The sequence below is a fragment of the Mirounga angustirostris genome, unplaced genomic scaffold, assembly GCF_029215605.1.
Source record: "Mirounga angustirostris isolate CCGP_5_RB_7025 unplaced genomic scaffold, mMirAng1.0.hap1 SCAF_13, whole genome shotgun sequence".
Classification (NCBI taxonomy): Eukaryota; Metazoa; Chordata; class Mammalia; order Carnivora; family Phocidae; genus Mirounga; species Mirounga angustirostris.
The window spans coordinates 14,105,222-14,119,736 of record NW_026991721.1 but is presented as its reverse complement, the minus strand read 5'-3'; the positions used below and the strand labels follow the sequence as shown (position 1 = coordinate 14,119,736).

At 41.5% G+C, this 14,515-nt stretch overlaps 1 protein-coding gene across 18 annotated transcripts in view; it reads right to left on the bottom strand.

Moving 5' to 3' along the window:
• CELF1 (CUGBP Elav-like family member 1) overlaps positions 1–14,515 on the bottom strand; it is an 83,643-nt gene that overhangs the window by 36,276 nt on the left and 32,852 nt on the right. For 8 of the 18 annotated variants that reach the window (XM_064576455.1, XM_064576446.1, XM_064576445.1 and 5 more), the window contains one exon: positions 2,325–2,476. The exons of 2 other annotated variants lie outside the window; for them this stretch is intronic. In XM_064576455.1, the coding sequence (XP_064432525.1) occupies positions 2,325–2,395 (71 nt within the window). In that variant the 5' untranslated portion in view covers positions 2,396–2,476. Of the gene's footprint in view, positions 1–2,324; positions 2,477–3,778; positions 3,851–7,483; positions 7,524–14,515 lie in introns of those variants that run through there. 8 more of the 18 variants (XM_064576452.1, XM_064576456.1, XM_064576453.1 and 5 more) reach the window with 4 other exon arrangements.

The window sequence follows — 14,515 nt, the reverse complement described above, 5'->3', positions numbered from 1 at the left end:
TAAGCAAAGTAAGAGGAACCAGGGAAGGGAAGAGTGGTCAGAGCAGAATCAAGGACACTGTTAAAAATAAGAATAGGAATGGGCGCCTGGGTGGCTCAGTTGGTTAAGCTACTGCCTTCCGCTCAGGTCATGATCCTGGAGTCCCAGGATGAGTCCCGCATCAGGCTCCCTGCTCAGCAGGGAGTCTGCTTCTCCCTCTGACCCTCCCCCCTCTCATGCTCTATCATTCTCTCTCAATAAATAGATAAAAATCTTAAAAAAAAAAAAAATAAGAATAGGAACTACAGTTCAGGTCCCCCGACCCTTCCACACCTCCACCAGCCATTCTTTCTTCTCTTCTTTGTTGTAAAGAAATTTTGAAAAAGATACATTGCTCAATTATATTCCCAGGCATGTCAAGTCTCCTACTAATGAGTTAAAACAAGAGCTGAGAATCCAACAAAAAAGTGGCAAACACACCATCAAGAACTTCCTTATTAACTCTGTGGTGTTTTGGCATATAGTACCCATGGGAGTGGGCCCGAGGACTTGCAATAATGAGAGGGTACCTGAGGCAGGCTGGTCTAGGGGGCAAAAATAAAAAGAGGATATCATTAAACTTGATTTTAGGTCCAAGGCTGATACCAATTGTCCTCAGGCAAGTCAGCTATAGCCTCTCTCAACTGGGTTTCTCATCTGTAAAAGGGGCAATAGCCTGTGACCAATTAACTTCCTGAAGCTTTTGTAGGATGGAGGACTAAACAAATGCAAACGCACTAGGGAAGAAATGATGTGATGGTGTCCCATCACCTCTAACAGAATGAGCTGCATTCAGTCCATTAGCTCTCCAACTTTAGTGTGCATGAAAACCACATGGGACACTGCTAAAATACAGATTCTGGGGTCCTATTCTAAGCATAAGACTATCTGGGCATGGGTCCAGGGATCAGCATTTTTATATTCCAGGTAACTTTCCTGCAGTGATCTGTGATCCAGATTTCATGGGATACTGAACTAGTCTAACCTCGTGAAAGATGAGAAATCAGGCTGAGGAAAAATGCTGTATCTAAGGGCCGAATAAAGGCAGTGGCAAAGCATGGAGAGAAACTGTTACAATGAAAGACAATTTGAGCCACAAAGTCCTCTTTCTAAGGAGACATATCTAGTACATGGGAGTACTTCTATTATGTATTAAGTCTTTATGGTGGCATTCATTGTGATTTCACCTGTTATCTTCAGCTAAAATAAAATTTTAGCAGTAAAGAACTTGCATAAAAAGACACACCTAAATTACCATTATTTTTGGATACTACAGAGAAGGCATAGCATCCATTTCAAAGGAGCAAGCCAGCTAACTTTGAGATCCCCCAAACCATTCCACAGAGAACTGTTTAGAATATGCTATTATCCACACCTGTTCCACATAATCCCAAGGGTAAACTGATTTCCAATGGAGGCCCTGATCTCAAGGCTTTACACTACCACCACGTGTTATCTAGGGACTATTCTACCATTTAATATTCTTGGCTTTGAATAACCTAAGGCTCATCTACTTGAGGTTTCAAGATACTTTGAAGCCTGGTTAAAGTAAGTGAAATCAGGAGTCAGAAATGTGTTCTTCTCTACCAAGTGCAGAATTCAGGTTCCCTGAAGCTACAGCTCAGGGCCAGGTTAGCAATTTAGCTGTGTACAATGGCAGCGTCACTTCCTGAACAGTCCTGCACACTGGTTAGATTTCTCATTCCCATGTTGAAAATGTGGGCAAACTGCCAACCAAGATTGATCCAGTTTTGCTTTTTTGGGGGGGGGGGGTCAATCTGACATCCCTGAAATCATGTATTGTGTTGCATTTTCAATTAGACTAGGAAAAAATCAGAGCCCAGGGTTACAGTTTAGATGCCAATACAGCATTCTGTATACGTTACTAAATACACTCTAGTAACCAGTCTCCTCTGTGATCTACGAATTTGATATAACTTCCCAAAAGATTATTTGAAATTGCATACCCAATGCAAAGCAGTAAAGCTAAGGTTAAAAAAAAAATACCTTGGAATCTATCATATGGGAAAACACTACAGCTTGAAGGATTAGAGCCAACACACTTGAGTTGATGTTGCTGCTCATATATCAAATACACCCTTCTGTAGAGAACTTAGTTAGAGCCCCAAGGAAATCAGCAGTGATGAGACAGAATCAGACTACAATAGAAAATAATAATAGTGTGGACTTTGGCTTCCTCACCCAATTTTTTTTTCCCTCTTTTAGGGAAAGGGACCAGTTTCATCAAATAACAAATAGCCCAGTTCCTCTGCTTATGATAAAAATTAGACAACAAAAATACTTACACAGGACTGGAATTCAAAGAGCAATGATCCACCATCATTTCTGGAAGGAAATCCAACTTAAACGCAGCCATCACCTCACTCTCCCCTTCAGAAGCCAATGATATTAACTTGCTGCACTTGTCTGATCCACAAATACACACAGCTTTAGCTTCCTGGGCCCCACAAAAAACACAAAGTGGAAAGAGGAGCTCAGGGAAACCAGCAGTAAGTGCCACAGAAACAGGCAGGACTGGGGAGGGGAAGGGGAGTACTAGATTAAAAGGGGGATGTGAGCATGTGAAGGGAGGCTCAGCCCGGCACACAATGAAAGTGCTGATGCGCCAGGCTGGGTTTGTGTGATTTTCCCTGGCGAAGCAGTACTAAGTGCACTGTCAGATAAATAGAGTGTCAGATCCATGAAGATAGCAGTGGCTAACAGAGCAGAAGAAACACAAACTTGTTTCACATCCTCCAAACTCCTTTCTGCGAATCAGGTTTTGAGGGGCCCCAAAGCCTAAAACTACCTGAAGCAAAAAACAAACAAACAAAAAAAACAACAACAAAAACAACAAAAAACCCCCAAAACCAAAAATGAAAACCTCTAAGGAAAAAAAAAGAAAGCTCACCTCATGTGGTCTGAAAATGTTTTTGGAAAGGAAAACTGGGTTGTTGGCCTTGGTTTAAATTTAGTTGCCATGTGCCAAAGACAGCAATGAGCACAGTGCTGGGTCCAAACTAACCTCAGCATAGTCGCATAAGGAATGGTTCAGACCGTCAGAAGCAGGCCAGAGGCCAGCTGGCTGAAGAACTGGTCGCCAAAAACTTAAGGCCTCACATACTAACTACAACCTGCACTGGACCAACCCCAACTTCTTGATGGCGTGCTGAGAGCAAATGTGCTCCCTAATGGTTCCTCATCAGAGTGAAGGACTTTTTAAAAATTCCTGATTCAGTGACCTTCATTAGGTGGGAGAGGCAAAACTTTACTCTGAATCTTATTTTACCAGAAAATTTAAAAAGCAAAAATAAAAATGGAATAGTAATATTCTGCCTTTTGACAGAATACTAGGAAACAAAGTCTCTTCTGTTGTTCGACCTTTCTAGAGAAACAAAAACCACCAGAGTGATGATAATGAGAAAGAAGCGGGGCCCACTAGGAGCAAACACTCAAACACGTAAGGGAAGGACAGAGGAATGTAAACTAAGTCTCTTCGTTCTCCGTCGTCCTTTAAACTGATGCTAAAACCAAGATTAATGAACACACACATAAAAATTCTATTATGGGTGAGCAGTAGAAATGGATATACTTAGCAGTCAAGGCAGATGTGGTGCTCCCGTTCTCAATTTAGCTTCCCATCCTCCAAACAACAAATGGTGGCATTTCAATATTTAGGCAGTGACTCTAAAACTATATCTCTGAAGGCTCCCAAATTGCGCAGGCCTTCTTTCCATTTTTATCATTAGGATCGCCTTACCTCAAAGATTTCACTTCACTCAAGCTCAGTTCACAACACAGGGAATTTTGAAAAAAGGAAGTTATGTTCAGCCTGTAAAGAGGTAAACAAATGAACTCCTAAACGTATAGCGTTACTTAAAAACAAAAATAACGAAAGGCAACATGTCATTGCATAGGCCTAAGTGTTGTAGCCTGGCTAACAGTGCCTGACCCCCGTCTGCATCTGACCACGGAAGGTAGAAACTGTGTCTTCTAATAAACAGGCATAACCATCCGGAAGTTAGAACTACAACAGCAGCTAACCGCTTTTCTATTTTGTCAGAGGCCCTGGCTCCTTTGGAGACAGACGTTGCAGGAGCTCTCTTCCACCTTCTAAAGGGGGACGCTAAACCAGGCTGCAGTGAGAGGAGACTGCAATGGGCGCACACACAGCACACAGTTCACCAAGTGCTGACTGCCAGGCGGGCGGAAGACAGTAACCCTAGCTGGGACTGGTTAAGTGACTGGTTAGTTCTGACCTAGCTTCTCCTATGTACCCTGGAGCTGATCACATGCCTCTTCCTATAGAAAGCTATCAGGACCAAGGACTAACTTTGTGAGGCTGGTCAACAACTAAATTAGGGTTGTTGGTTTTTTTTTTTTTTTTAGTTCAAGGGTTCCTTTAAAAAGGAATCAACAATAAGGAATCTCACTGGTTATTGTTATGCTTTCACTATTCACTAAAAATATATCCAGTTCTATCCCCATTTTAATCAGAATCACATGTATAACGAGAGTATTTAATGTGGAAGACTTTACTGAGCAGCCAGGCACTGCTCAGCGTATGGAAGGATGTGCACTCCTTATAGTAATTTTTACCAAGCCAAAGGTCGAAAAGCATTGGTTTTAGAGTAGTGTTTTAAAATCCATTTTATGATTTATAAGACAAGACTGCTTTAAAAACTTAAAAGATGGAAATGTTATTACATGAAGGAGGGTGCTTCTCTTTAGGCAGGTCACAAGAGTCATCTCAGTATAATTAAATTCAACATGCTTGTGGGAAAAGAAAGCACGGAAATTAATCACAAGTCACAATTTTAGAGAAAGATTAAAAAGTCAAGTGATGATAAAAACAATTATTCAAATACAAAAATGCAGATGTTAAGGGAAAATTAAAAAGTAGAATTAGCAGTTACTCACAGAAAACTGCCCATAAGTTGTTTTTTAAATTTCTTAATCAGAAACACATTCCAGGCTTGTCCCACAAAGGATGCATTAGAAGTAAAGACATGGCAGGAAAGCTTATAACCAAGGGTCCACTGCAAGAGATTTTAATTTTCCCTCACTCCCTTTTTACCGTCTGTCCTCTCACTATGAATTTACATTCATGGTTTCCTCTTCTTTCCCTGATGGTCTGTGTTAGTTTTCTTTGCCTTGAATATTCTCTACTTCTTTTCTAAGGGCGACAATTCAAAAGCCCAATGATGTGAGGGTAGGGGCAATCAGCCTGCTGTAACATTAAGAACCAAAATCATTAAAACTGACTGGTAGGTAAGGGAAACCCTCTAAAGAACAGCACACATGGCATTCAGAACATCAGAATGGAATAAACAGTTTAAAAACTGGATTAGGAGAGAGAAATGCTAGAAATCACAGCAGTTGTTTTGTCAAAAGAGTGAAAGAGCAAAGAAAAGCGTAGTTGAGCAAAAAGGCCCAGGTGGCACATGCAAACGTCAGGCTGTCTATCTTGACTGATAGAACCAGGGAGTTCAATGACAAGTGAAAGGATTTTATACTTCTACCCCAATAATCTAAATGTGTTTTAAAGGGCAAAATGTGACGTCTGGTTATATGAGCATAGAGAAATCAGAGCCTACTGCCAAATTATAAAAGAGAACCTATGTCATTAAAAACCACCAACAGTCTATATAAGGAAAAGTGTAATAATCTAGGGAAAAGCCATGACACCTCAGACAGTTAAATGGATTAGATATTTTCCCCCCAAAGCTTCTAGCAGTTAGGTGACAGAAGGGATGTAGAAAAGAAGCAACTGATACTACTTGAAAACAGGGGCCCCTGGGTGGCTCAGTCGTTGAGCGTCTGCCTTCGGCTCAGGTCATGGTCCCAGGGTCCTGGGATCGAGCCCCGCATCGGGCTTCCTGCTCAGTGGGAAGCCTGCTTCTCCCTCTCCCACTCCCCCTGCTTGTGTTCCCTCTCTCTGGCTGTGTATCTCTCTGTCAAATAAATAAATACAAGCTTTTAAAAAAAAGAAAGAAAGAAAAGAACCAACCAGACTAACTTAAAATTTTAGCTTAAAACCTTTATGGGCGGGGCGCCTGGGTGGCTCAGTCGTTAAGCGTCGGCCTTTGGCTCAGGTCATGATCCCAGGGTCCTGGGATCGAGCCCCGCATCGGGCTCCCTGCTCCGTGGGGAAGCCTGCTTCTCCCTCTCCCACTCCCCCTGCTTGTGTTCCCTCCCTCGCTGTGTCTCTCTCTGTCAAATAAATAAATAAAATCTTTAAAAAAAAAACCAGAAACAAAAACCTTTATGGGCTTGAATTTCACTTCAAAAATTGAGTACTTATGGGGCATCTGGGTGGCTCAGTGAAGATTAAGCGTCTGATTCTTGCTTTCTGCTCAGGTCATTATCTCCAAGTCCTGGGATCAGCCACATAGGGCTCTGCATTCAGCATAGAGTCTACTTGAGATTCTTTCTCCCTCTCCCCCTATTCTTCGCATCCCCCCACCGACTGCTCATATTCTCTCTCTCAAATAAATAAATCTTTTTTAAAGATCTTTTTTTAATTTTCTATTTCAAATCTACAATTGATGTGAGACAAAAAGCACCAAGTTTAGTCACTGTTGCATTCAAACTGGTTCGACTATAAAATTATCATTTATGGTACACTGAGAGAATATGACAAGGCTGAAGGTAGGAAACCTACCTATCACTTTCTTGAAATCTAAACAGTTTTCCACTTCCTCCCCCTATGTCCTTAATCACTACTACCTCCTCCCCCAATCACTGTCAAAGACAAGGACTGACTGACAGACACTCTTCTGTGTTTAGTGCTGTCAGCAAAAGTATAAACTCAGAGCCTCCCTTGGACTTTCTGAAACTAACTCTGACCTAATAAACTGTCCTATCAAATGGTGACCACCCTTCAAATCAGGTCGTATTTTCAGATCCCAAATTGGTTTTGGAACTTAAGGGTAATTCTTAGTTGGTTACAATATACTATATAAGTTTAAACTTTAAGCTCCAGTGCCAATTAAAAAATCAGTATGTTGAACAAATTCTGGTTCCAGGAGGGTAATGTTTGTGTGGAATCCACTAAGTTCTGTCCTCATCCTTGTTCTAGTTTACTCAGGGTCTTTCAGGCACGAAGTAGAATGGGGAAAGAAAGTTAGCTGGGTAGCTGCTGTGTTTACAGTACTTGCTATGCACGCGCGCGCACAAGCGTGCACTCTCTCTCTCTCTCTCTCTCTCTCTCTCTCTCTCGAACCAGGCAGCAGCTAATTCAAGTGGGAGATAAGCCTGCCTTGGGAAATAGCTAAGGAGAAAGAGCTGAGAAAGAGCAAGGAAATATTTCTAGCTTCCTAGGAACAGGAAATTACATCCCACAATGTAGGGGAAAAGCCATCACCTTTCTGAATGCAATGTTTTCCAATCTGCACAACAGGCCTCATGCAAGAAGGTTAAAGAGATGACCACAGAGCACACTCATCCAGCAGTTAGCCCATACCTGTGGCTTTACACCTCCCTTTCTGGACTATGTCTTCACTCTAAAAAACCAAGGAAAGAAAAATAAGTGGGCCATGCCTATACTTCTCATAATTCCAGATATGTAGCTTCTTTTCTAAGAAAAGCCCCCTTTTGTCACCATGGCCGAGAATTAAAAAATAAAAAAAACCAAAAACCTCCTCCCTCTCCCATTTTTAAAGTACACAATACCTTAAAATATTAATTGCATTTAATATCTCAAAGTTAACTTAAAAACACCATCATTGTAAAAGATGGGGAAATAAAAATACTAAAAACTTAATACAGGCTTGTCCCCAAATGTCACAACAAATAGCAAAACAATGATTACAACTTATGAGGCTGAATTTCAGTACATCTAGGTCACCAAAAAAGTCCTTTTTAGCATCTGCTTTTGGATGAGAAACTACAATAGAGCTAAAAGCCTTATAATTCTTTTAGCAATCAAGGATCATGTTATTAATGTGGAAAGACCACGCTATTTCCCCAAAGCAACCTTCCTCAATAGGTAGGTGCCAGGCATAAAACTCTTCAAAGACAACCAAGTTCCTGCCTGTGTAAATGCATCTCAGTGGCCCTAGGGCGGTGGTGAACCACTGAAACCAAAAAAAAATCCAGAAGATGGGGAAGTTAATTGAAGCTAAAAGCAAACAGAGGAACCACAAAACCAATTTGTTTTATTTTTAAACATTATCGAACAATCTTGCAAGTAAAGACTGATTCTATAAAGCTGCCCAAATTCCTTCAAACTTTCTTCTACACCCCCTGCCAGATGGGACTTCTGTTTGGCCCTGGCCTAAAGACAAAGAACTGCTGGAAGTCATCAAGGATGAAGTCTACTTTGGAAAATAAGAATTCTGAAAGACAAAGCCAGAACCAGAACTATGAGACACTGCACTCTACCTACCCTTCCTGAAGACAAAGATGTTTCTTGCTTGACACAAAACAGGTGCTTACGTACTTGACTTTTCCTATGGATCTAACTGGTTTCCAATTTTGCTAATGAACTAGTGATGCTTCCAATCATTTTAAGGCAAAACAAAAAAATTTCTAAAAGGATTTACTTGCAGCTGCCTACATCACCAAAAGTTATTAAGAGGAAAGAAACTTGCATTTACTAAGTTCACAATACCTCACTTAAACCTGTATCATCACCATTTAAGCTGGGGACTACTCTAAGGAATTAGATGTTAAAATAATCTGTATAAGGGATTCTAACCCCAGAGCCCATGGTTGGTCTCTCTTGAGAAATGTGACCATCATCTAGGAGGTACAAACTTTTACTGAGACAGTGTGTTGAGAGGGCTCTGGAATAGTGGCTACACCTTGGAGGGTAGAGAGCAAGTTAAATTTCTACTTGTTCATTTTATTCTGGAAGATGTAAAGGACAAAGAAAAGACCGGAGAGTCATGTTTCCCAAAATGTCATATGAAACGTGCGTGGAACAGTTGAGAAACACTGCTGTTGTGTGAAGCTCTGAAACCAGACTCAGACTGCATGCTAGCTGGGGAATCTCCAGGAGCAGAGAGCAAAAGAGAGGCATGGGATTATTAAGAAGGGCCAATGTACAAAAGAGTTAAGGACACATATCTAGGTCCCAGAGAACACAGCAGCCCTAAAGGGGCTAAGGAAGACCCTAATTGCCTAGCCAAGAGAAAGAGAAAAATGAATTCTTTAAAAAAAAAAACCAAACACATAAGTAGGATATTAATCACCCTACTCCTAAGTCACCAAAGACTTTTTAAAGGAAAATTCAGACACACACAAAAAAGGATTAGCACTGTCTTCCACAAAGACCCTCGTCACTTGAAGGACAGTGGGAAGCTTAATACACAAGAAGGTATTTTCTTTAAAAGCTTTGCCTTCCCACTTTTGCTTTTCCTACTGTTGCCTAGTCTGTAAGAAAACAGATGCTTTGGGGAGAGAGGAAAACTGAATGGAAACTAAAAGCTTTAGGTTTGCTTTTCACATCTTTCATTTCTGTGGGGAACCAAACAAAATGCATGCACTCTCTGAGGAAACCTGGACCACATTTGTCCTGTACTTCCTTGGAGCTCCACAGAAGTCTGTCTCCATTAACATTACCTCTACCTTTCTAGTCACCGTAAGGGGAGGTATAAAGGCAGTTCCAAAGAGAGGTGAAAAGATTTAAAGGGGAGGGACGCCTGGGTGTTTCAGTCGGTTAAGCGTCTGCCTTCGGCTCAGGTCATGATCCCAGGGTCCTGGGATGGAGTCCCACCTTGGGCTCCTTGCTCGGCGGGGAGCCTGCTTCTCCCTCTGCCTGCCGCTCCCCCTGCTTGTGCACTGGCACACTCTCTCTCAAAAAAGAGAGAGTTAAGGGGGAAATGGTGCACCAAAAGTGGGGCTGGGGGGCTGCACAAGGCAATACAGGAGAGAAGGATGAAGGGCAAGCTAACGCAGACAAAAACAGGCAGTATTAATCTATTTGTGAGACTATTAACATGTTCAAAATAGGACCTCCTATCGAGTTTGAAAATTGTACTTATCAAGTCAGTGGTACAGGGGACTCTAAAAGGCAAACTACCTATCCCACAACTTCCCCAAGGAAAGATAATCAGGAAAGAATTTATATTTGGTTTTGGAATATATCTTGGACTTTGTGATCTTGACATGTTTCAAAGATGCAACAGCTGAGGCACCTGGCAGGCTCAGTCAGTAGAGCATGCAACTCTTGATCTCCGGGTTGTGAGTTTGAGCCTCCATGCTGGGTGTAGAGATTACTTAAAAAAAAAAAAAGATGCAAGAGCAAATGAAAAGCATTACCTCTCTGATACAAAAGGACTCACATCTCCTATACACTTTCCTTAGAATAGGCAAGGTAATGAACCTTTTTTTATTTCTCAGAGTTTTCTGTTGGCCTCCAGAGCCTGTATGTTGAGTAAATGACAAAACACTATCCTTCCCAGAAAGATGACCACTGACTCACTCACCATCAGCAACTCTTACGAAGTATGCACTGAATCACAAACTCTAGATACAGGGGCTGGTCGCAGGCACAGTAATGCTCAATGACCTACATTAAGGCCTGAACTCATGACCTTGGCCTCGTTAGTCCGACTCACCAACTCTTACTAACGATTGTTAGTAAATGCCCCCAATATTTTGAAAAACTTTTTTCATATAAGGCAGGGCGCTAATGAAGAACTCAACAACTATCCAGATCAGAGACTTTCAAAAAAAATTTTTTTAGAGATTTTATTTGACAGAGAGACATACAGCAAGAGAGGGGACACAAGCAGGGGGAGTGGGAGAGGGAGAAGCAGGCTTCCCGCGGAGCAAGGAGCCCGATGCGGGGCTCAATCCCAGGACTCTGGGATCATGACCTGAGCCAAAGGCAGATGCTTAATGACTGAGCCACCCAGGCACCCAGAGACTTTCAAAATGTTTTTAAAGACAGAAGTGTTTCTCCCCTAAACATAAAAGTAAAGCTGATGTTCAGGTTGAAGACAGAAAAGGGCAAGGCAGGCCCCACCTTTTGCGTTTCCTGCACTCAGGGTAACCCCAGGTCTCCTGGGAGATATGAAAATAGACCTGGAAAATTCAAAACAGTGCTCGCTTCCGCAGCACATATACTAAAATTGGAATGATAATTCAAAACAATAGATAATTCACCAATTTTATATCCAGCTTTGAGATGAATAAGTTTTTTGAACAGATTTCTCTATATTTAGAATCTAATAGGTTACCAGAAATCAAGGAATTTCCAATGCCATCAATGGTAATAAATGTGTGCCTCCTTGAGTTGACAGAATATAGTATTTAAAATTTATAAACCTTGGAGTGCCTGACTGGCTCAGTTGGTAGAACATGCAACTCTTGATCTCTGGGTCATGAGCTGAAGCTCCATTATTGGGGTAGAGCTTACTTTAAAAAAGAAAACTGTAAACCCTATCACCTGGAAGTAGGGAAAAATGTCCAAACATTTACAAAGTAGCAATAATTTTAAGGGCTAACATTTTCTGAACACTTACTCTATGCCATATGGTGTTTTGGGTGCTTTATATTTAATCCTCATACCTAACCTAACTCCATTTACAATTGAGAAAAGACACAAATGAAGTAACTCTCAAGATCACATGAATCCAGACAATGAAGAAGTTGGAATATATAGTCAGGCAGTTCGACTCTTGGGTGAAAAGCTGACTCAGATTAAAGAAGATCATGCACACAAACCACAGAAAAGACTTTAAATATGGAGGACCATAAAGTTGACTCTGACCATTTTTCTAAGGCAAATCTAAGTAGGTAAATACCCAAAGTTTTAACCATCACAAGAGAAATATGGTTAAGAGTAGTGAAAACCTCCTGCCATTAATGAGTAGATGTGTGACCTGGGCAAGTTCATCAATATCTCAAAGTGTCAGCTTCCTCACCTGTAGTATTAGAGGACTTAACTACATACCTCCAAAGGAACCAAATGGATGCCCAGAATACAACACCAAGCCACTGTACAAATTTCTAAATGGAAGGGGGAAGAAACAATAGAAATTACTTAGGAAAATTGTGCTCTTTTAAAAAATGTTACCTTTTAGACTGCTTTGCAATACTCTTGATTCTTTCTTTTTCCTATTATATGGCGAATTCAATAAAAAGTTTGAGCTTAGTGCATTGGGAAACTGCATGTTCTCACCCACATATCCTAGAAAGCCGAGTAACCAGATAAAAAGATCAAAAGGGAAGCTTTCCTGGCTAGCCCAGCTCATTACGATGCAAAACTCCACCAGGGCCTCGTGCTAAGATCCAACAGAGTTTGCTTAGTACTCCAATCTCCCCAAATCTCCCCACCTTCCTTAGGAATCTGTAGCAGGGAAACAACTGCCACCAGGTTCTCATCCAGGGTCCTGGGAACATACATGACAACTAACTGTAGGTAGAGTCTACCATTAAAAGAAATAAATTGTGTGAGAGCACTCAGAGAGTCTGAATGACTGTAGAGAAACTAAACTGTAATTGTTTCCCTGTCTGTAACCCTGAGGTGGTTAGGTGGATTAAAGAGATACACTGAAGCACACAGTAAATCCCCTGCTTGTCACCCATTCCCAGAGCATCTCCTTCCACTGTAATTTTGCTCCATGTTGAACAGTCCAGGTCCTGCACTACATCAGGCTGAGTTCTGACCTAAGTTAGCAGGGATAAAACTTAACACTTTCTCTATGGGGTCTATAAAAATCTTTTTTTCCTCCTTGTGACACTTGTTTTGTGGCTACCATTTCCATGATTCAGGCTTAGGTGTGGGGCTTCTGACTCTACTGACGGAGTTATCAATGTGTGCTCCTTTTCCTGACCCTAGCAGAGAAATTTATAAACATCTCAATCTCAACTCCTTCTCCAACGGCCAGTATGCACTCTAGTGGTAATAACTTTTTTCCGGCTTTAAAAAATTGTGGTCAGGGGCGCCTGGGTGGCTCACTCAGTTAAGCGTGTGCCTTTGGCTTAGGTCATGATCCCAGGGTCCTGGGATGGGAGTCCCACATTAGGGCTCCCTGCTCAGCGGGGAGTCTGCCTCTCCCTCTGCCTGCCACTCCCTCGTTTGTGTGCATGCACGCGCTCTTTCTCTCAGACAAATAAATAAATAAAATCTTTAAAAAAAAACTGTGGTCAAAAACACCTATATAAAAGTTATCATCTCAACTCATTTTGGGGCATACAGTTCAGTATTATTGTGCAACATAACAATTTTAAAAACTTTCCTTTTTCATCAAGATTCTTAAGCTGGGGAGCACAACTAGCTGGTTCAGTTGGTAGATCATGCGACTCTTGATCTCAGGGTTATAAGGTGGAGCCCCATGTTGGATGTACAGATTACTTAAAAAAAAAAAAAAAAGATTCTTAATCTGGGACCCTCACATCTCTTCAAAGTCCATACATGGGCTTTGGGGAAGAAAGAGTAGGTCTATGAACGCTGTGATATTTTTTTGCTAAACTGCGTGAAGATGGACACATGAGGTTTCCTGAAGAGAGAATCCACAGCATTCACCAGATTCTCTCAGGAGCTCATAATTACTGTTAGAATGTTCCCTTCTGACTCTCCTTGCTTCGAGGTAACAAAAGAGTTTGTTAGACAAAGACCAGATCTGATGCCATTTGCATGCCCTCGAGTCACTTTTTTCTGGGCCTCAGTTTCCTGATCTATAAAACTGTAAGATGGTACTAGATTAATCCAGACTATCACCAAATCATCTAAAAGCTTAATTCTATTTTCTCTGATTTCAAACATAGTTCAGTCCCTGCCACATGAGATACACCTGGGAGAAACTATTGTGTAAATCTCACTTCTAAATTTTTGTTAATGAAATAGATTTCAAATGCTACCATTTTGAGAACAAGTAATGAGTCCTTCCTTCTCTTTTCTATTTATATACCCTCAGGATACCCGGAATAAAGATGACACATATTAGGGGCGCCTGGGTGGCTCAGTTGGTTAAGCGTCTGCCTTCGGCTCAGGTCATGATCCCAGGGTCCCGGGATTGAGTCCCGCATTGGCTTCCTTGCTCTGCGGGGGGGCCTGCTTCTCCTCCCTCTGCCTGCTGCTGCCCCTGCTCGTGCTCTCTCTCTCTCACAAATAAACAGATTTTTTTTTTTTTAAGATTTTATTTATTCATTTGAAACAGAGAGATACACAGAGAGAGAGAGAGCACGAGCAGGGGGGAGGCAGAGGGAGAGGGAGAAGCAGACTCCCCGCTGAGCTGGGAGCCCGACGCGGGGCTCGATCCCAGGACCCCAGGATTATGACCTGAGCCGAAGGCAGATGCTTAACCATCTGAGCCACCTAGGCGCCCCTAAATAAATAAAATCTTAAAAAAAAAAAAAAAGGTTACAAGTATCAGACCTTCAACTGTTGAAATGAGTTCCCTAGCTTATCTGCTCTAATTTGTAAATTTTACACTAACATATTCTTTTTTTTTTTTTTTTTTTTTTTTTTAAGATTTTATTTATTTAGGGCGCCTGGATGGCTCAGTTGGTTAAGCGACTGCCTTCGGCTCAGGTCATGATC